The 23,420-nt window shown below is 45.1% G+C and overlaps 1 protein-coding gene across 5 annotated transcripts in view; it reads left to right on the top strand.

The window, feature by feature from the left end:
- Positions 1-23,420, top strand: part of TRRAP (transformation/transcription domain associated protein) — a 166,222-nt gene that overhangs the window by 132,279 nt on the left and 10,523 nt on the right. For all 5 annotated transcript variants that reach the window (XM_083413270.1, XM_083413269.1, XM_083413267.1 and 2 more), the window contains 2 exons: positions 10,908-11,133; positions 17,626-17,843. In XM_083413270.1, the coding sequence (XP_083269396.1) occupies positions 10,908-11,133; positions 17,626-17,843 (444 nt within the window). The remainder of the gene's footprint in view (positions 1-10,907; positions 11,134-17,625; positions 17,844-23,420) is intronic.

The raw sequence follows: 23,420 nt of genomic DNA, 5'->3' as shown, positions 1-23,420 counted from the left end.
TGTTTGTTTATTTCAGAGTAGGGGAAAATTGAAGAGGAAAAAGGTTCCCTTTTAGCATATAAACTAAACAGAAGGAGTTGAAGTATTTTCTCATTCTAAACCGAGGTCGTGTGTGTGTGTGTGTGTGTTCTCCTGAGTAGTTTACTCCTCCCGCTGACTCCAGATAGAGGCAGGGTCTTGTGAATCCAACAGAGTAGATGTGTGGAGTCTATGGCCTCCAGTGCTGCTGGATTGCCTCTCCCATCTTCCCTGACTGCTGGACATGCTGGCTGGGGCTGATGGGAGCTGGAGTCCAGCAACATCTGGGTGGTACCAGGTCTCCTGCTTTAAAGAGCGCCTTCTTCATTCTCTGCCTTTCTGCTCTGCAGAGTTAAAGCACTCTTGCAACTCCAGCTCCAGCTTTTTGTCAGTCACAGCACAGGCTGAGCAGCTCTGTTCTCTTGGAGGGCTGGTTCTACCATCTCCATGCTTGCAGCAAAAAGTGGCCAAACCTGGGTCAGCCGTAAGGTGAACAGCTGAACAGACGAGGCAGGAAAGCATGTGGAAAGGTGCTTTGCACTGCCTCTGTTGAAGCATAATGTTGAAGCATTTCTGCACCAAATTTGAAATTAAATTTTGCTCAACTCTTTTTTTAATGCGTTTGTTGATGTTTGTTTTTTCAGGTCTTCAAATGCCAAATGCAGAGTTTTGGCTTTTTTGACTAAGTTCCACTTTTTATTTTTGTGTGTGTGTGTGTGTGTGTGTGTATTCAAACAAAGGATGAGATTTTCCCTCGACTTCCAAGATAAAGTAATAGAAGCAATCAGGATACAAAAGGGATTTGCTGCTTTCTAGAAGAATGAAAACTTTTCTGATATCTTCTACAGATTTGGAACATTTTATTTTTCAATTATGATTAAGCATGAGTAGTCACAGGATTACAACAGCACTTTTAGTTAGCGCAAGATGAGATTACTTTAATCTGTTAAACTTGGAGGTTGAATTAAAGTTGAAGGGTGGAGGGGGAAATGGCTGCAATTAGATTGGTCAGTACGCTTGCCTTTTGGAGTTTGGGGGATTCAATTCATTTTGCAGAAAATAAGTTTTTGATTAATTTGCAGCAGTAATAGAATTTATGCTTCTGAATTAATGGCGAGTTAATTACCATACCAGTCCTTAGCCGAGAATGAATCACCAATTTGTGCTGTCTTGGTCTTGAGTGTAGTCTTGTTTTAACATGCTTTAAACTCTTTTTCTTGAGTTCATGGCCCTTTGGCCCTTTCAAGGGTTTAAAGCTTTCTGAAAGTCTCACAAGTTTTCTCTACTAGCATATACAATTACTATTGTCCAAGCCTTTAGGTTCCCAAGGCATGATGGATTCAATATCTTCTAAATATTCTTGTATTTTCTAGCTTCAGGCTTACTTGCAAAAACTCAATGTTTTTGTAACCTGGTTTCCTTTCCTTTAGCCCGGATTCAATACAACAGTTGAATAACAGCATCCAGTTAAATTTTGGGCTGTAGGCCCATTTAAGGACTGAGTTTGCCAAGAGGTGTTAAATCTAAAAGAGTTGTTAATCCTGACTCACTCAAGCCAGTTTTCCACACCCAAATCAATGTAACTGTTTGACCGTGATAGCAGCTCACCTTCCCTGAACAGAGAAATGGGCAGGTTCTCCTCTTCCCAATTGATCAAGGAAGAGCAACCACTGGGGTGAATAAGAGAGAGAACCAATTCAGCAGTGTTCTCCTTCTCAAAACAATTACATATTATTACCGAGGATAGGAAAACAGTGGTGATTGTGGGCTCCTTTCTTGGGTAGACTTGACAGGCAAAGGAAGACATGGGAGCTTCAAGAGGGATCTCCCTCCATCATCATTTCAGGGACGTAGAGAGTAATACAGGAATATGCTTTGAGGAAAAGCATGAGATTTACCAGTCAGTGTAATATCTTTTTCTCCCCTCATCTTTCTCTGGTCCATATGTCCTAAATAGATACCTGGTCAATAAATGATAAAAGATGATTCCAGAGCTTTTACCAAGTTTGCCTGTATCATTAGGCAAGGTGCTTCATGTAGCAGATGTTTGGATAGAGCAGCGAATTGTCAATTATTTAGGTAGTGACTTTTTATTTTCATCATAATAATAATAATAATAATAATAATAATAAATTTTATTTATACCCCGCCCTCCCCAGCCAAAGCTGGGCTCAGGGCGGCTAACAACAATCAAAACAATCCAACATTCTAAAAACTTTTCACCATAAAATAAATCAAAACAAATTGATGGCAACCAGCAAGCAAGACCCTGTGCAGATTGCCAGAGGAGGGGGTTAGGCTGCGCCCTGACCAAAGGCCTGGTGGAACAGCTCTGTCTTACAGGCCCTGCGGAAAGATGTCAAGTCCCGCAGGGCCCTAGTCTCTTGTGACAGAGCGTTCCACCAACATCATCACAAACATACACCTTTTTTTTTTTATTTCCTGCCCTGAGCCATATTTGCTAACTTGTGTTAGTCAAGGTTCTGTAAAGAACTTTTTACATTTGAGTTAACGGTCTGTAACGCATGGTTATTAGGCTTCCTATGCCACTTTAGAAGACACTTTAGAAGACAGGAGTGCCTAGCATGCTCTGGTCCATGGGGTCACGAAGAGTCGGACACGACTAAACAATAACATCCCACTTTATCCTATCCTTCAGTATTCTTATTCCTTCTGTCCAATAAAAGAATCTCAGTCCGTATTATTGCAATTTCCAAAGGAATTTCCGTGTGGAGTCCAGAATTCTAAAAGTGGACCTCCATCCTCTCGTTCAGTCTCTGGTGCTTAAACTAACGTAGTTAGTAAGTGTTGGGTTTTAGTTAGGATCGGTATCGCAAAGAGATTTCCTTTCTGCCTAATTAAGCTGTCTGCAAAGCAGGGGAGCCGGTGCAGAATGCCACATAGCTAGTAATTCTTTGGATGTACTTAGACAGGCTCTGTATGGAGCCCCTGTGACACGAAGAAAGAAAGCTAATTAATCGAGTGCTCTCTGTCATTCCCATCTGCTACCAAGAAGCAAAACAACGAAGGAGAAAGGGAAGTCTAAAATAGGTATTTTCAACAAACTGGAGTGATTCCTACGGTGAAGTGAATGGCTTGGTGTGTTTTATTTTAATTAACACTGCTGAATATTTTTGCTTCAGCTATTTGCATATCATTAGCAAGAATATTGTACTTGCCGTTTGGTGACATTTCCCTGCACTTTGGGGAGCCGATGAGCGGCAAACAATGCCGTATTTCATGTTTCTCTTTCTCACCCAGCGATTTGCTCAGATTGTGCACTAGAGGGTAGGCTTGGAATTATAATGAGATTTTTTACAAGTACGTTCACAGTAGATGCAAGAGGTGCTGGACTGGCTGCATAGAAATTAAAAGACAGCTGCCAAGAAGGGTGGCAGTCCTTTTTCATCTTCTTGCTAACACCTTTATGACCTGGAAAGCACTTTTTACAAATAAAGTTCCATACAGTAAATACATTGCAAAGTGAATATTAATTGTCCTACTGACAACTAGCCTCATGGCAAAAAACAGGCTTGTCTTCTCTTGGTATGATGCATCTCTCATTGGTCTTGGGATGTTGGTCCAGTAAGAGAGGTTAAGTTGTCATCCTTTGAGCACAGGATAATTGTCAGGGAACTGCCATCGGAACTGGAGGCGGAGAGGAGGCTTCAGAGGGATGGCGGAGAGGGTCCCAGCAGGGAGAGAGGTAGCCCATCTGCGGGGGAAGGAAATCAGCGTAACACCAGTGGAGAAGGGGGGCAGATGGGGGAATCGGAGAGGTGGCTCCAGGACTCTTCGCCGGAGACCAGCAGAGAGGGCACGAGTACTCCGCTGCCCACACCCACTTTGCGCAGAAGACTTCCGCGCAGGCAAAGTAGGAAGAGACTGGGCGTCAAACAGCTTCTATGCTGGAAGAGGTTCAAGAAACGCCCACTGACGGATTCTGCCAGCGACTGAGGCAGCCACGAACTTAAGGCTGTCCAGACAGAAAGGGTTCAACCAGGCAACCTAGCCAGGAGTAACGGCAACTTACGCACAAGCAACCCCAGAACCATTACAATAATGAAAGAACATTTCACAAGGCTTCACTTGTTTGCAATGTGTTTTAAAGGCTCCTTCCGGATTCAGGTGCCAGTGTGCCTCTGGTTTATGGTCCGATCCAGCACGGCTCTCTGTAACGTTCATAAGTGTGACTTGCAACTGGTACAAAAATACAAAATAAGTTGGGAAGAGGGGGTGTGAATGGCAGGGGGAGAGCCCTCCTTGAAAATGTAAAAAGAGAGAGCGACTGACTCCTAAGACTCAAAGGAGCAATGCATCCAGCTTTAAGCAATTTTGATAGGTTGACACCTTCACAACCTGGACACCAGAGAGTTTAAAGCATGTGGACAAGGCAGCTGGGACTCCCCCTGCCACCCACACTTGTCACTTCTCTCGTCAAGCACCCCCCTCACCTGTCCTGGTGAGGACATGCAGAACACCAGGTGTACCCAATAGCATGTGAAGGAGGAGGCAGGTGGCAGCAGGACTGGGCTGGAAGAGTCTTGTATGTGTCCCATTTAAGTGAGAGTTACAAAGAGTTTTGGTTTCTTTTTGCACTACTGAGGAGCATTTCAAACCAGTACAGTGGTACCTCGGGTTACAGACGCTTCAGGTTACAGACCCCGCTAACCCAGAAATAGTACCTCGGGTTAAGAACTTTGCTTCAGGGTGAGAACAGAAATCGTGCTCCGGTAGTGCGGCAGCAGCGGGAGGCCCCATTAGCTAAAGTGGTGCTTCAGGTTAAGAACAGTTTCAGGTTAAGAACAGACCTCCAGAATGAATTAAGTACTTAACATGAGGTACCACTGTACTTGATGCTACTTGGGTCAGGGTCCTTGCATTCAAAGCAAGTTAGCCTTTAAATTGTGCCTCGGGTAGCTTTTCAGAGTTTGGTCTGCAGGAATGACTTTTTCCATATTTGCCTTAAGCGGCTAAAGCTACCTGCCTTCGTAATTCCCTGCTTGTACACTTGGAAACAGTTGGCTTTCGTTGTTTTAAAAGAGTACATGTAAGCCATGTTTGCTTTTTTACTTTAATGATACTTGATTTACTTTAATGATACTTGATTTCTAAGTCACACTTCTTGGCTGAAGAGTGGGGAAAATAAATAAATAAATAAGAGCAAGTGGAGCTTTGTAGTTCCTCTCCTCCCCCCCCCCCAAAAAAAATTAGGCATGCTTATTTCACCGTATAAGTTCTACATTTAAAGGCCTCCATCTTATTGATAGGCATCTGAAGGCAGCCTTGTTTAGGTAAGCTTTTAATGTTTGATGTATTACTGTATTTTAATGTTTCTTTGAAAGCTGCCCAGAGTGGCTGGGGAAGCCCAGCCAGATGGGCGGGGTATAAATAAATTATTATTATTATTATTATTATTATTATTATTATTATTATTATTACTTTGCCTAATTGGGCCCTGCATTTAAATATTCTGTTTGCCTGTGTTAGCCTTCCCCAATTTGTTGCCCTCCATATTTTGCTGTAATACAAGTCCCATCGTATGTCTGGGGTTCATGGGAATTGTAGTTGAACGACATCTGGAGGCTACTGGACTAGGTTAGGAGGCTCAAATGTAGCTGCCATCCAGCGCTGTGCTAGTTTAAAAGAAGACCCTTTTGCTTGGGTGCAGCCCTCAGTTCTTTGACGCCAGTTTTTTATATCCCAATTCCTCCTTGCTATTGAACTCAGTGGACCGTGCTTGCTTTTGCTCGCTTCTGTCTAATAGATATTTTAAAGGTTGTTTTGAAGATTTAAATTGAAACGTGTTCATTGACATCAGTCTATGCACATTCCGCACCCCCCGGTCATATGCAAAGATTCCTGCGCAGATTTATAGGGAGTATGTAAATTGCTCTACTTTAATTTTAGGAAAGTACTTGAAAATGGCAGGCATCATTGTTCCATGTCAAGTGTGATAGAACAGTTTTTTATTGAAACTGCTAGGGAATTTTTGAGCACAGTTGAGCATTAAATCGGTCTTAAAGTTTTGAGCCCTGTAGTGCTGTTCAATATGTGTTATCTACAGATAACCACCTCTAATTTTTTTTCATGTTTAGCATATGAAAGCCGGTATGTCTTAGCACTACCTTTCTAATGAGCTAGCATGACTTGGGATGTACTTTAAATTTGAGGGAAGGGACTGGCTTTTTTTAATAGCGAATGCCAATGGAACCTGCAACAAAATGTTGCCGTCCTTACAGAACTCCCTGTTCAAGATTCCAGTCACTCCATTCCATTGCTCCTCCCTTCTTCTGCCCTCAGACCCCCAACTGATCAGCATTCCATTGTCATTGAGCATGCTCAGTCCTCATTGGGCTGTTTGTGTTTTTTTGCCCTCCCTCTGTGTGGGTTTTTTCCTTCACCAATTTCTTGTAGCTCTGAGAACCTCAGCATTCGTCAAAACCAGTTGATCGTTCTTTGTGGATAGTGCTGTTTTGGCTACATAAGAATTCACACTCAGAGAATAAAGATTGTTGTTGTTAAATATCAGGAGCAGCCGACACGGTGTCCTACGGATATTGTTGGACTCCATCTCCTATCAGCCAGCATGGATAGTGTTCAGGATTGATGGGAGTCATAGTCCAGTAACAACTTGAGGGCTCCCTGTTGCCTCCACCTGGTATATATTTTGATATGGACTTAGTGGTTTGCCACAGTTTCTGGATCCATCAGGAACACTCACAAGCTTGAACTCAGCCTGGCAAAAGCTTCTCCATAATATCCTCAAACAATTTGATTCTAATCATGGTACTTTTGAGGTATCTAAATAATCTTACAGGGCTTGATTCAGGTTGATATATTTTCAGCACCTGGCTTCCGTCTTGGGCGCATTCCTAGTGACATGTTGACAGAGCTTGATATGGAACCCAAAGTGGCCCTGTGTAGATGGAAGCTGGCTTGGTTCTTTATGGCAGAACGCCCTAAGATGTCCCCTTCCAGCCCTCAAAAGGGACCCTGCAGTTCCTAGAGCTAACATGTCCTACAAGACACAGCCAGGGTATAGGACAGGCATAGGCAAACTCGGCCCTCCAGATGTTTTGGAGCGACAGCTCTCATCATCCCTGACCACTGGTCCTGTTAGCTGGGGATGATGGGAGTTGTAGTCCCAAAACATCTGGAGGGCCGAGTTTGCCTGTGCCTGGTATAGGACAATAAGAGGTTCAGACTGGACACAAGGCAAGGCGGGGAAAGGCTCAGGTTTGAAAGTTGTTAGGAAACCCCCTATTGCCCACACAGAGCTATAGTTCACAGTGCGGTTTAAGTGTCAATCCCTCTTCCCAGGGCACTCTGGGAACTGTAGCTCTGTGGGGGAATTGGGGTCTCCTAACAACTCCCAGCGCCCTTAACAAACTGCACGTCTCATAATTCATGACAAAGTGGTATGATACTGCTTTAAATGCATAGTGAAGATAGGGCCTTACTTGCAAGGCTAATGTTTGTGCTGCTTAAATGGAATTATGTTGTCTGCAACATCGTTCTTCGGTAGATATTTAATTTATTTAGCACATTTGTGTCTATTTGAAACATTTCTACCCTGCCTTTTCTTCAGACAGAATCCACGTAAGCTCGCCCCCCCCCCCAAAAAAAATTCAGGTTTATGCAACGTTCTCAAAGTGAGTACCAGTAAAAACAAATTCTAAACAATAATACTGTAAATCATAATAAATACCAGGATGAAAGGAGGGGAAATCTAAAAAATGCAGAGATGGCCTGGAAGTCAATACTACATAGAACAGCAGATTAAAACCATTCATTGTGAAAGTAAGTTAGTCACTGTTTGGTAAAAGCCATTATTAAAATGCCTGGATGAATTGAGCAGTTTCTACTACATGATGCCTGACTCTTAGAAATGGGGATATCTGTGATTGCGTTTAGACATATCTTGCCTTAATATGCTGATATATGAACGATCCTTTTATCCTGTGCACAGAGCCCCTTAGCGCTTCTTTTTGCACAAGGCAAACCAAGAAGTCTTCCATGTAGTCCTCCAACTCATCCAAAAAGGAAACATTAATAGCTTCTAAAGAAACCAGGCTATTAAATCATGGTTTGAAGTTGGGTTGCTGTTATGGCTTTTTCTGAAACTATTAACCATTGTTTCCTGGCTTGGATGAAACGGGAAACTATAGTTAATTGAAAACTTTCCAGTTTGCCAGCCTACGCAAAGAGAGGAGACAGTTGTTTTTGCGGACAAAAGGTTTGTTCATATCTGAGCTTATTAAGGAGATAGGTTCATCTTAACTCTCCTTATGGAGATCATTCGACAAAGGGTGTCACCCTCTTTGGTTGTGGGCCCAGTTGTAGTAAGACAGAGTCATCAGGGTTCCTATTGCATAGGAAGCAATAAATGACATGACAACCTTTTTTGCGATTGAAATGGCCACAACTTTATTGATTGCAGATGCAAGAAGGCTTTGGCTTAGGCATTGGATATGTATCCTGGTTGCTGGATGACAACTTCATCAGGGTCAGTCTTGGGTTAAGCATCCCCACGTGACACATATCAAATACAGGTGACCCATGTTGTTGTTGTTTAGTCATGTCCGACTCTTCGTGACCCCATGGACCAGAGCACTCCAGGCACTCCTGTCTTCCACTGCCCCCCCCCCCCCCAGTTTGATCAAATTCATGTTCATAGCTTCGAGAACACTGCCCAACCATCTCGTCCTCTGTTGTCCCCTTCTCCTTGTGCCCTCCATCTTTCCCAACATCAGGGTCTTTTCCAGGGAGCCTTCTCTTCTCATGAGGTGGCCAAAATATTGGAGCCTCAGCTTCAGGATCTGTCCTTCCAGTGAGCACTCAGGGCTGATTTCCTTCAGAATGGATAGGTTTGATCTTCTTGCAGTCCATGGGACTCTCAAGAGTCTCCTCCAGCACCATAACTCAGTAGCATAAATTCTTTGGCGATCAGTCTTCTTTATACAGGTGACCCATAAAGAATGCCAACTGGGGAGTTCTGTGGCCTGTTAGCCCTTGTCTGGACATACAGACAAACCCCTTTACCGTGGGGTACCCTGATGCTTTGATCCTGGGGAGAGAGGGTAAGTCTCCCCCCCCCCCGCCACCTGATTAGACTAAAGATGCAATCCAACCGCTTTCCCCGCCAACAAGCTGTGACAGTTGCATGGAGGTAGGCAAAACCTCCAAACCAGCCCAATTGGTCTGCAGGCAAATTCCTCCCTGACCCTGAATGAGGCGACCAAGCCACTCCACAGCAAGGTCACACACGTGCACCACCTGCTTACCTTTAAAAAGGTAAAGGTACCCCTGCCCGTACGGGCCAGTCTTGACAGACTCTAGGGTTGTGCGCCCATCTCACTCACTTCCGGGTCACGTGGCCAGCGTGACATCGCTGCTCTGGCGAGCCAGAGCCGCACACGGAAACGCCGTTTACCTTCCCGCTAGTAAGCGGTCCCTATTTATCTACTTGCACCCGGGAGTGCTTTCGAACTGCTAGGTTGGCAGGCGCTGGGACTGAACAACGGGAGCACACCCCGCCGCGGGGATTCGAACCGCCGACCTTTCGATCGGCAAGCCCTAGGCACTGAGGCTTTAACCCACAGCGCCACCCGCGTCCCTCTACGTCTGCTTACCTTTAGATGAGGACAAAATTATACAAGGCCGGAGGGTGGGGTGTCTGATGCTGCTTGGAGGCTGTGCAGCCAGCTTTTATGATTTGGAGATGGACCTGAGTGGAAGCAGGCTTACCGAGGTCTTGTCTCCAAATTCCCACCCTGCAGCCTGGGCTCTAATTGGCCAGTTTAAATTCAAAAGAGGTAGAGGATTCCTATCACTCCCTGCAGCTAGCAGGGGTTGATGATGCCAGCCAGCCAACCACACAGGAACTTTCCCCTTGCCCACAGCCACACTGGGCTGCAGCTACCACTGCTGTCAAGAACGGTAATTGGTCTTTCTCACTTGCCTTGCTTCCAAGAATTTCCTCAGGCACAAATCTTAATCCTTAAGTAGATTTGTATGTGAATTAAGATATAAGACGGTTTCTATGAGAATTAAAACACATACGTGACTTGATAACATTTGTTGTTGTATTTTTGAAGGTGTTGATTCTGACCGATAGGTGGGTAAACTGCCCGACCAATGCTATGCGGTTAATTGTGCCAGTGTGGTGTAGTGGCTAAGAGCGGTGGACTCGTAATCTGGGGAACCGAGTTCACGTCTCCGCTCCTCCACATGCAGCTGCTGGGTGACCTTGGGCCAGTCACACTTCTCTGAAGTCTCTCAGCCCCACTCACCTCACAGAGTGTTTGTTGTGGGGGAGGAAGGGAAAGGAGAATGTTAGCCGCTTTGAGACTCCTTCGGGTAGTGATAAAGCGGGGTATCAAATCCAAACTCCTCCCCTTCTTCTTCCTCTTCTTTCTCTGTTGCACTGGTATAGAGAGAGGTGCTCAGGGACATTTTTAAAAAGGCAGTTTTAAACGTAGCCCAACAAGAAACAGCATCCACATAATGTGAAAACAAATGACAGAAACAAGTATGTTTAATGTGTAATCTCTGCCAGTGTAAATTGGAACAGATGAGCTTGAATCGCTTTTGCTAACAGCTCATCTATTTTATACATGGATTTCCTTGGCAATAATGTGTGTTAGGCTAAAAGTGACTACTATAATAATTTCTGTTGTATGCGATAATAATCTTTCCTGCTTTCCTTCATTTTACTATTGTGCAAACAGTAAAGAATAAAAGTAGCAGTTCCCTGGGGTAAGGCTCCAAAGCCCAGATACCTTAACTATGCAAGGTGTTTACACCAAGCAGAGTTTTGATTAAATACCTGCATCACATTTCTAACAAGCAATTTTCTGTTGGATTTATTTTGTTTTATCTGCTAGATTTCGACTTCAGCGTGCCAGGCTCCATGAAGCTCCACAATCTTATTTCTAAGCTGAAGAAATGGATCAAAATTCTCGAGGCAAAAACAAAGCAGCTTCCCAAGTTCTTCCTCATAGAGGAAAAGTGCCGATTCCTGAGCAACTTCTCAGCCCAAACAGCCGAAGTGGAAATTCCTGGAGAGTTCCTTATGCCAAAGCCGACACATTATTACATCAAGATTGCACGGTAAATCCGGGGTTGAAAGCTAAGGCTGGGAAGTGTACTAGTTATACGTACCAGAACTTCTTGGGTTAGTTCCAGGCTAAGGTAGCTGAACGTAGGTCACTAGTAGGTCACTGGCTCCCGGTGGAGTACAGGGTCAGATTTAAGGTGCTGGTTTTGACCTTTAAAGCCCTTCACGGCCTAGGACCCTCGTACCTACGGGACCGCCTCTCCCGGTATGCCCCACAGAGGACCTTAAGGTCCATAAATAGCAACACCCTAGAGGTCCCGGGCCCTAAGGAAGTCAGATTAGCCTCAACCAGAGCCAGGGCTTTTTCAACACTGGCTCTGGCCTGGTGAAACGCTCTGTCTCATGAGACCAGGGCCCTGCAGGATCTGATTTCTTTCCGCAGGGCCTGTAAGACAGAGTAGTTCCGCCTGGCCTTTGGCTTGGAGTCAATTTGGTTTCCTCCACCTCTTTCTTTTTTCGTTTCTCCTCCTGTGATGAGGCTGCATTTTAATGTTTTTAATGTTTTAATGTTGTGTTTTAATCTTGTTTTTAAGTTGTACTCATTCAACTTGTTTTTATTATTGGTTGTTAGCCACCCTGAGCCTGGCCTTGGCTGGGGAGGGCGGGGTATAAATAAAATTTATTGTTATTATTATTATTATTATTATTAGGAGGAGGGCTAGTTAGTCATAAATTAACTTCAGTGATTTTCTGGGAACCTAAGTTCAACTAACTTTATCTGGATCCAACCCAAAATTAACCTCTACATTTTCCTGGGCTTCTCTGTTCTCCAGACGCAATCATCTGGGGCCTGAAACAGTTTCTGCCACCATATTTGTTTGGGTTTACAGACAAATTCACGGAAGACGAGCTTGAGAGCCACGCCACACATCTAAAGCACATGACTTCCCCCAGAGAATCCTGGGAATTGTAGTTTCCTTCTCACAGATCTGCAGTTCCCAACACCTTTAACAAACCACAGCAATGTGTGCTGCACAGGAATTTAAAGTAACACAGGCTGTACTCAAAGGCTTGTGATCTAAAGATAGATTACAAAAGAAAGTAAAAGAATAGCATCACACATCATCTCTCCTGTTGCCAGGCTCCTAAAGGTGTGCTAACATTGTTTTACCTTAGTTTTTAGCTGATATTTTTACCAAGAAGTTTTAACTGCAGCCTTAAGTGTCAGTTTTGTTTAGATCTGTTGTTTTTTGTTGCATTTATAAATATACACTCTTTTTCCCTATCCTGCTCTGAGAGATTTTAGGTTGAAAGGTAGAATACAAATCCCATAAATAAATAGAAAACGCAGTGTAAACAAATAGCTACAGTTAACAGATCTAGCAAAAAAAGTACGATTTTGCCTTATGCTCCATGAGAAGTGTAATATTTCGGTTTTGGAGCATTTCTGTTTCCTGACAATTTCTTTTCCTTAGGAGGCAAAATTGCAGACTAACCTTTTTTCCTCCATGCATTGATTAAAATTTGGTGGATGCACCAAGGGTTGAACAAAATTGGCCTTCCCTGTCTTGAGCCATTAGTTTCCTACCTTTTTTCTTTTTTCTTTTCATTTCAAGGCCTGATTATCTACTTTGGTGTCTTGCCAGGGATTAGTCAGATGTTCCCAAGGGCTCCCAACAGCAGTGTGCATCTGCACGCTTGATTCTTTCCAAGGCGAGAGAAACTAAGCCTGCCAACAGGAAGGCATTCTGTCCTCTATAGAGTCCTGACTAACAAGCAACTACTTTCTGGTGTGTGGGAGTCAGTGTGTTGTTTTTTAAAATCCCTCCTACACAGTCATGAAAGCTGAGCTCGGCCATTTCCTGCAGGGGTGAAGACAGAGACTGCAGAGAGAGCATCTTTACGGAAGTCAGCATTTTATGGAGTAAAGGGTTCAGAGCCATTGATTTTAAGTGGTTGGTACCCAGCTCTCAAACCCTGTGCTAGACGTATCTCTTAGTCATTCTAGAATAGCATTTGTGAGATCCGGGTGCAAACTTATGGTTTGCTGGGGAAGGGCCATAGCTCAGTGGTAGAGCATCTGCCTTGCCAGCTGAAGGTGCCAGCTTTGATCCCTGGCATCTCCAGGTAGGGTTGAGAAAGGCTCCTGTTCATAATCCTGACAGCCACTGCCAGTCAGTGTAGGCGATACTGAGCTAGATTGACCAATGGCCTGACTTCCTAGATTGACCAATAGGCAGCTTCCTGTATTCCTACTTTGGGAGTCACAACGGTGATCTAAAGGGCCCTTTGCACAAATTGAAGCCACTTTATTTCCCCGCTTGTATGCTACCTTTCCGTGATGCAGTCAAACTTAAAAGGCGGCTTACAAATAAAAATAGCAAAAGAATCCCAACAGTAAAACAAAATAGCAGTGAAAGGAGCCTTAACAGCAGCGGTATCAATCATAATTTTGCATTTTGTCCTGGGTTTACTTCCCTGCCAAATAAACTTAAGATAGCTCTTTCTGCCATTCCTTAAAATTTTGAATATCATTAACTATAGGTATTGTCTGAAATAGCATCTTTGGAAGTACATTCTTTTTTATAGCAGAAATTTTGCCGAACAGTGACAATTGCATTCTGCTCAAAATTTGCATATCTTTTTTTATTTCTTTCCAAACCTTTACACAGTTATCATTAAAGATATTATGATTATTCGCCGTTAACCATATCTCCAGGTATTTCACTTCCTTTTCACACTTTATACTACTGAGTCTTTCTAGGTCTTTCATGAGTTAACCATCCATATTTTTGACTAACGGTGTTGTTTTTTGAATAGCAAGGACCCAGTATTATCTCTCTTGGCTCTTGAAAGAGATTTAAATCCCACCCTTGTTCCCAAGGAGCTGTTAGCTCTGCTGCTTGCAGCAGCCAGACTCAAAATTGCCTTACGCTGGACATCTGCATCAATTCCCTCTAGTGGAATTGTTTGGGAGAGTATGGGACACAGCCTTGGCCGAGCATTTAAAGCATCACAGGAGGGTTTTTAAAACAAGACCATTTTGATGTGAGATGGTGACCATTCATATGCTTTATAAATAAAAATAGTGCACTGCAACCCAAATTTTATCCTCTCCTGACTGGATTCCCCCCTCCCCCCATTGTTCCCAAGTTATGGAATATTGTTGGATTCAGGGTCGTGGGGTTTGTTTGTTTGTTTGTTTGTTGGCCAAAAAGAAAGCAAGGCTGTAAGATTGTAAATCTAACAAGAAGATCATACCATCTTGAAAAATAACACACAGACCTTAAAGCTTGAGTTTTCAAAGTGTCCCTTAAATTCACATTTGAAATGTTGAAATTTGAAATATTTTGCCAGTCTCACAGATATTTGTGCAATGGTGTCTTCTGGTTCCTTAACATTGATCTCTCTCTCACTTTTCCTTGTTTTTGGGGTGTTGCTGAGTGGGGGGGGGGCATAGACTGATGATTCCCCAGCTGGGCTCTGTTCCCCTCATGCCAGACCTGGAAGGCTTCCTCTAGGATTGTGAGGGATGGATTCTCTTGACAATAAAACCTGAGCTTCTCTAGTGCACTGCATAGGCCCACAACAATACACATCTCTCCGTGGCAAGGCTACCTTACCAGTATATGGCTCTTACTTCCAAACTGTCCCAATGCAGAATCTTATTTTATTATGATGTCTGCAGAAGTATGCTGAGATTTCTGTTTATTTTATTTCCAGCTGCAGTAATGTGCTCCACACCTTTTTTGTTTCTGAAAACTTTAAAAAGCACTTTTTTAAAAAGAAGAAGAAAAGCAGCAACAACAAAGTAAAAATTAAATAAATACTCACCTGAATGAAGCAGTCTTGCTTAAAAGTGAGATAAACGATCTTCCAGCCATACAGGACGGAAGGGGAGGAGAGGTCTTTGCCAGTTCCTCCCAGCTGCTGCCCATCACACGACAGCGCACACCATTCGGGAGGGTTCCCCCAGGCTGTTGAGAGCAGCTGGGGTGAGGGAGGGAGCAGGAAGGCTCTCAGCAGAACTTTGCCTGCGGTTTTTGAGGTTGAGAGCCTAAGAATTTTATTTTTGGCATGAGCAAGATCTAAAACAGGCCTGCCCATCAGTCCAAATGTACAGGAAGCTGCCTTGAACCTGGTTAGATGACAGCTGCTTTCATGGGCCCTGACTCCTCAGGCTCCCGGGCAGAGGTCCCTGTTGCCACCTCCTGCTCCCTGGTCCCCTATCTGGAGATGCCAGGGATTGACCTGGGAACCCTTTTTCACGCAAAACAGGTGCTCAGCCGCTGAGTTGGCTCCACCTCCACCACTGCTCAGTGCTCATATGGAGCAACGGGTTGGAAAAAGTGCTTGGAGTAGGTCCGTCGAAATTAATGGGCCTGACTAGCCTAGGTTCATTAATTTAGCACATCTATTGTTGCATGGAATGTAGTTAGATGCAGTCTTCAGTTCTGTGTGCTGCAGGTAGATAAATTGACAGGCTGGAAAAGGTTCAGAGAAGATGGTTCAGATGGTATGGAAGGTGCATCCTATGAGGAATGGTTCAATGGATCATTCAGGCTTGAAGAAGACAAGGCCGAGTGAGGGATAACATGGGATAACTTGGAGCATGAGACTCTTAATATCAGGGTTGTGGGTTTGGCTCTGTATATCTGAAGGAGCGTCTCCACCCCCATTGTTCAGCCCGGACACAGATTCTGCGCCAAGGGCCTTCTAGCTGTTACCTCGTTGCGAGAAGTGAAATTTCAGGGAACCAGGCAGAGAGCCTTTTCAATAGTAGTAGTAATAACAAGAAGAGGAAGAGAAAGAGGAAGAGGAGGAGGAGGAGGAGGAAGAAGAAGTTGTTATTATTTCTACCCTGTCCATCTGGCTGGGTTTCCCCAGCCACTCTGGGCGACTTCCAACAAAAGATTAAAAATACATTAAAACATCAGTCATTAAAAACTTCCCTAAACAGGGCTGCCTTCAGATGTCTTCTAAAAGTCATATAGTTGTTTATTTCCTTGACATCTGTTGGGAGGGCGTTCTACAGGGCAGGCGCCACTACCAAGAAGGCCCTCTACCTGGGTCCCTGTAACTTTGCTTCTTGCAGTGAGGGAACTGCCATTAGGCCCTCGGCACTGGACCTCAGTTTCCCAGAGATGCATAACTTTTAGAAGACAACTGAAGGCAGCCCTGTGTAGGAAAGCTTTCAATGTGTTATGTTTTATCATGTTTTTATATATGTTGGAAGCCACCTAGAGTAGCTGGAGGAACCCAATCAGATGTGCGGGGTACAAATAATGGAATTATTATTATTATTAAGCCCCATGTTGGCAAAGGATTCCTGCATTGGAGGTGGTTGAACTAACTGATCCTCATGGTCCGTTTCAACTCTATGGTTCTTTGATTCTACAGTACCTGTAGGGCTGTCACACAGAGGGCAAAGACTGGTGGTAGAGCAACTGCTTTTCTTGTGAAAGGTCCCAGGATAGCATCTGCTGGTTGGGCTGGGAGGGAGACATCTGTCTGTGACCCTGGAGAGACACTGCCAGTCAGTGTAGACAGTATGGAGCTAGATGGACCAGTTGTTTAAGGCAGCTTCCTATGCTCCCAGGGCAGGGCTAGATTTAATGGGTAAAATGTTAGAGAAATGTCTTTAACAGTAAGAGCAGTTCACCAGGGCAACCAATTGCCATAGATTCTCCTGCACCGGAGGTTTTGTAAGCAGATGTTGGGCAGCCATCTGTTAGGGTTTCTCTCTGGATTTTCCTGCATCAAGCATGTGGTTAGATTAGATGGCTTGCAAGACACACACACACACACACACACACACACACACTGCAGCTGGGTGATTCTTATGTTGGCCTTGTTGAGTATATGTTGGGCTGCAGGTAATGGGCCGGATTCAGCTTGGTGGGTTGAGAAGTTGTGCAGAATTAGAATTAAACCATTTTAAAAAGTGAATGGGTTTATTTTCTGCCTTTCAAGACCGTTTTGGATACATTTCAGTTTAGCTCTTCCATGTGTACTTGAGAGAGATTTTGGGGAAGGGGGTGTGTGTGTGTGGCAGCATCAGCAGCAGTGGATGACCTTTAAACTTCTGTAACCGCTCTCAAATCTGAAGCATCCCATTCCATGCTCAGTCTTCTGCTCTCGTCGTGGTTTCACTGACAGTAATCAGAAATCAGAACCCAAGCTACACCAAGCGACTTGGTTTTGTTGTTTCTGTCTATTGAAAAAATCATTTCTCAGTCAATTTGGAGAAGACAAAAGAAGCTGGAAGCTTTTCATACATAATACCAGTCTTGGCTGAGCTGCGTAATAGAAAATGTAGCTGCATCATTATAAAAATTCATAATGAGAATGTTAGTTTTACAAAAACTCAGCCGCTAATATGCTTCATTTTGTTAGCTTTAAGTATGGCATTTCAGGGTCTCCCCCCTCCCTTTTTTAAAAAAAATCTTAGCTTTCATCTTGGAGGAACGAAATGAAGCTTTAGACTTTGAAAGCTCAGGTGCTTTTATCTCTTTCTTTTTTTCTCTTCCCCACCCCCTTGATAGGTTTATGCCCAGAGTGGAGATAGTACAAAAGCATAACACTGCAGCCAGAAGACTCTATATCCGAGGTCATAATGGAAAGATTTACCCATATCTCGTAATGAACGACGCTTGCCTGACAGAGTCACGCAGAGAGGAACGAGTATTACAGCTCCTTCGCCTCCTCAACCCCTGTTTGGAGAAGCGGAAAGAAACCACAAAGAGGCATCTCTTTTTCACAGGTAGGTATGGGTGCAGCGAGCTGTTCCTAGGATTTCAAACAAGGAGCTCTAAAGGCTCATACGTCTTCAAGTGCCTTGAATAACTTTTTGTTATGCGCAACCTCAAGATGTGTTGAGAAGACAAGTCCTGAGTTCCGAAGGGTCCCCTGGTACGCCAGCTGTCAGTCCTCTGGCTGGAAGGATGCAAGGAATCCTTTCTCAGACTCTGGTTCACTCTGAGGTTTGAATACAAAAAGAAGCAGCGGGAGTTTCTCCAGCTCTTTGTTAATGGCGCAGAGAAGAGAAGACTTCAACACCCCAAGCCCTTTGCACTCGTCAGAGGGCTTGCTCAAAGGAGACGTGGAGTCTTCTTCCACTTGCGCTGCAGTTTGGAGCAGGAAAGAAACAGCAGGAGCCTTTCCTGCTGTTTTTCTCCATCCCTCCGTGCAGCTAAGAAGTCTTGCGCTCTCCAAAGCCCTCTGCAACTGTCCACAGACCAGGGTGGGCGTTGCTTGTGAAAACGAGTAAGAGCTGGTTTGTAAGCCAAGCCAATATTTGTGCACCTTTGTTTATTTGCCTCGATCCCTCTACCAGATAGTAGATAGGCTCCCTCAGAGGCAGGAGTGGGGGACCTGTGGCCCTCCAGATATTGCAGGGCTACAGCTGCTATCATCTCTGACCATTGGCCCATGCTGTCTGAGGTAACCATGCAAAGCCGCAATCATGTAACTCAGATGGCAGAGCATGAGACTCTTAATCTCATAGTTGTGGGTTCAAGCCCCACGTTGGACAAAGGATTCCTGCATTGCAGGGGGTTGGACTAGATTATCCTCGGAGTTCCAACAGTTCTATGATTCTAATTAAAGGAGCATAAGTTGCTACTTACCTGTACTACTGCTACTAATTATTGTAAAAAAGGTAAATGTCCCCTGGATGGTTAAGTCCAGTCAAAGGGGACTATGGGGTTGTGGCACTCATCTCGCTTCAGGCCAAGGGAGCCAGTGTTGGTCTGCAGACAGCTTTCCAAGTCATGTGGCCAGCATGAATAAACTGCTTCTGGCACAATGGGACACCATGACAAGTGCCAGAGAGCACAGAAATGCCGTTTACCTTCCTGCCGCAGTGGTACCTATTTATCTACTTGCACTGGTGTGCTTTTGAACTGCTAGGTTGGCAGAAGCTGGGATAGAGCAACTGGAGCTCACCCCGTCATGGGGATTCGTACTTCCGACCTTCTGATCGGCAAGCCCAAGAGGCTCAGTGGCTTAGACCACAGCGCCACCCGCGTCCCACTAATTATTGTATCCAATGTTAGTCATACTCGGGAGTCAACCCATCTGACTGAACGGACATGATGGTGAACATTGGTCCATTAATTTCATTGGGTTTTCCCTGAGTCCGACTTGGTTGAATATAAGAACGGAACGTAGAGCCTTTGGCTGGTGATACAGCAGGTATAAAGCGGAGCTAAAGGCACCCTGGCAGAGCCTTAGTGAAGCTGGAATAACCTTGTCGCTGAAGGTCGCTTCCTCTCTGCTTGCCAGGCCTTTCCTCTCTAGTTGCTGCCGTTCTCCCGAGCCTCCCATAGTTTTGAGCCAGGGTTGGGCTTTCTTCTTTCGGAACGAAAAATTGTGCTTCACGGCATAATCGGATAAAGCGAGCGTGTCAGCAGTAGGTGGATTTTTATCTGAGCAGAAATTATCCTTGTCTCTGACATAAAAGTGAGCAGAGTAGCCCACGACTCTCCAGATTTGCAGCTGGCGTGGTGTAGCAGTGGGAGGCTTGAAATCCTGTTCAGGGTAATACAGCTCTTCATTCAGAAATGCCTTTGTGGGGCCTGGCGTCTAGTACAAACAAATGGTTCTTTCTTGTGAGTCCTCTTTCATAGCAGAGCTCTTGAGTGTGCCGAGAGTGGACGACGAGTGCCACTTGACACACTTCAGGCCGAGCATCACGGCAGTGGGAGAACTGATATCTACATACTTTGCCAGTCCCAAATCTGCTTCGATGTAGAAGGCTTCTTCTTCTTGCAAACCCTTTTCTCCTTGTGCTTGTTGCTCATGAGGCACTATAAGTGAGCAGGGTATTTCAGTCCTGTGGTGGAGCCCAAGCTCAGGTTTATTATAATTATTCTTATTATTTATTTATTTGATTTATATACTCCTAGGGCGGAGTACAACATTAAAAAAATCTACTTTATGGAGCATAATAATAGTATACTCATAAAATAATAATAATAATAGTCATAGTCGTCCCCACATTTAACAAGTCATAGATTATTTTCGGGCCAAAGGCCTGGGTAAAGAGGAATGTTTTTGCCTAGCACCTAAAGACATGTAATGATGGCACCAGGCAAGCCTCTCTGGGGAGAGCATTCCACAGTCGGGGAGCCACCACAGAAAAGGCCCGTTCTCATGCCACCACCCTCCAATCCTCTCAGGAAGGGAGGACATAGAGGAGGGTCTTGGATGACAAACGAAGGGTCCGTGTCAGTTCATATGGGGAGAGGCAGTCCTTAAGATATTGAGGTCCTGACCCGTGTAAAGTTGTAACATCCCCCTCTGTAGAATGGTTTGCAGCAAAGAGAAGTTTTAACAGGGATTCCTCTGCCTAGATAGGGCCTGGTGTGCATCTTAATGTATGGCTGGGAAAGACTTGTGTCTGAAACCCTTGAGAGAGCCACTGCCAGGCTGCAAAGACAGTACAGTCATACCTCATGTTACGTTTGCTTCAGGTTGCGCGTTTTCAGGTTGCATCCCGGGGCAACCCGGAAGTAACGGAACGGCATTACGCGCATGCACAGAAGCGACGAATCATGACCCACGTGTGTGCAGACGTGGGTTGCGTTCAGGTTGCAAATGGGCCTCCAGAACGGATCCTGTTTGCAACCAGAGCTACCACTGTAGTCGGCTAGATGGACTGATAATTTGACTCCGCATAAGGCAGCTTCCAATAGTCCAACAATGGGTGGTGAACCTTTATGGCCAGATCCTATAACTGGTGGGGAATCCAGCAGGCCAGATATTTATTGTTACCCACCGCCGTTAGCCAATTTTGACAACCCACCTATCAATGCACTGCTGTTATCTGCTGGCACAAGGCTGGCAAAGCTTCTTTCTCCAGGGATCAGTTCCACAACCAAGCTCCCCAGGGAAATCTCAGTCACATAACCAATCCTGCAGGTTTGATTGGCCGTGCCTTTAAAACTGCTTTCTGCAGGATCGACGTCATGATCAAGTTCCCCACAGGGAACCCGGTTGTGCAGTTGATCCAGCCACATCTCTGCTTGCCCCACACCTGACATCATGTATGACATTGGGTGTGGGGCAGCTGCAAGTGGTTTGGGGGAAAACAGCTTGTGGGCCAAATTGAGACCTTTGCTGGGCCAGATTTGGCCTGAGAGTCAGAGGTTCCTATCCCCTGTCCTATGGCAAGATTGAGGAACATGTGAGCCAACTCCTACTAGCCCTAGCCAGGGATTTTACCATGGCAGCATCTGGGGACCATTTGAATACCTGGATTTTTGAACTTGGCAAAGGCAACAAAGGACAAACAAGGATAACAAGGGACTAATGTGAGCACCGCAGGTGGCGCTGTGGGTTAAACCACAGAGCCTAGGACTTGCCGATCAGAAGGTCGGTGGTTCGAATCCCCGCGACGGGGTGAGCTCCCGTTGCTCAGTCCCTGCTCCTGCCAACCTAGCAGTTCGAAAGCACTTCAAAGTGCAAGTAGATAAATAGGTACCGCTCTGGTGGGAAGGTAAACAGCGTTTCCATGTGCTGCTCTGGTTCGCCAGAAGCGGCTTAGTCATGCTGGCCACATGACCCGGAAGCTGTACACCGGATCCCTTGGCCAATAAAGCGAGATGAGATCTGCAACCCCAGAGTTGGCCACGACTGGACCTAATGGTCAGGGGTCCCTTTACCTTTACCTAATGTGAGCAAATGCAGTGATTATATGCAGTTAAGCTTGGGTTTCAGATAGCCAAAAGGGTTACACAAAGGTTTCACAGGGAAGGTTTAAGTTTTGGGTTAATCTCTTACTCAATTCAATGGTTGGTTGGTTGATTATTAAATCGGCAGACATTTGCATATGAGGAAAAAAGCCCAAAAGTTCTTTTAAAAAGGTGTCCCTCCCTCCAAACCTGTAACTCCAGATGTTGTTCAACTACAGTGCCCATCATCTATGGCCATTGGGAACGTTGACTGGGACTGATAAGAGTTGGAGTCCAACAACAACTGGAGGGACAGAGGTTTCCTCACCCTTGTGCTTAGCAGCGCATGCATGTGTTGCACCTTTTGTCCACTTAGGAGAGGCATTCCCCCCCCCTTTTTTCTCACACACAGAAGAGAGTGTCTTTTTGTATTAAATCATTTTAAATGCTTTAAACTCTGCTGACTGGTTTTAATGAGGGGAGCTTTTATAGGTCTGTTGAAATGTTTCCAGTCAATTTAATCGAACCGATTAATCACCTTAATATTGCGGCCAAAGTTTTGAGGAGGGACGATGTCAGTTTCCGCAGTTCAGGAAGGCTTGAAGCTCTGAGGGAGCTTTCGCTGCAGCTGTAAAGCATCTCATCAGCCTTTGGGAAACTTGTATGGAAAGTGGAGGCTCCACCCCTTCCAGGCTCTCAGTCAAGTCCCAAACCATGTCGGTGCTTGATCTACTTTACTCTCCTGCAAAGTAGCCTCACGTCTAGCTAGCCAGGTGCTTTGACAAGAGGTCTTAGAATCATAGAATCATAAGAGTTGGAAGAGACCACAAGGGCCATCGAGTCCAACCCCCTGCCAAGCAGGAAACACCATCAGAGCACTCCTGACATATGGTTGTCAAGCCTCTGCTTAAAGACCTCCAAAGTAGGAGACTCCACCACACTCCTTGGCAGCAAATTCCACTGTTGAACAGCTCTTACTGTCAGGAAGTTCTTCCTAATGTTTAGGTGGAATCTTCTTTCTTGTAGTTTGGATCCATTGCTCCGTGTCCACTTCTCTGCAGCAGCAGAAAACAACCTTTCTCCCTCCTCTATGTGACACCCTTTTATATATTTGAACATGGCTATCATATCACCCCTTAACCTCCTCTTCTCCAGGCTTCTTGCTGGCCATTTTCTCTGCTGCTGCAGCTCGGGGGGTGATGGGCATGTATGTGTGTGAGAGAGAGATGGCCAGGATCCCAGGCAACTGGTGTAGAGACCCCTGGTCTTAGGGTGGGGATGCCTGGATTCAGTGCCACCTCTGCCAGTGCAGGTCTCTCTTCAGGGAGGGGTCCTGCTCCCCCCACTCTTCCTCCAAAGAGACACAAGAATCATAAGAGTTTTAGAGCTGGAAGGGACCCTGAGGATCGATACCCCCCCCCCCCCGGCTATGCAAGAATATGCAGCTGTCCCATATGGGGACCAAACATGCAACTTTGGCGTTAGCACCACGCTGAATGGGCGATGTCTTCAAAGAACATAAGAAAAGCCCTGCTGGATCAATCTAATGTCTGCTCCAGTCCAGCATCCTCTTCTCGCAGTGGCCATCCAGGTGCCTCTGGGAGGCTTACAACCAGTACCTGACTGCAGCAGCATGTTCCCGAGGAACAAGCAAGCCTTTGAGA

The sequence above is a fragment of the Podarcis tiliguerta genome (assembly GCF_965153285.1).
Source record: "Podarcis tiliguerta genome assembly, chromosome: 14".
Classification (NCBI taxonomy): Eukaryota; Metazoa; Chordata; class Lepidosauria; order Squamata; family Lacertidae; genus Podarcis; species Podarcis tiliguerta.
This window is presented reverse-complemented; position numbering and strand designations above follow the sequence as displayed.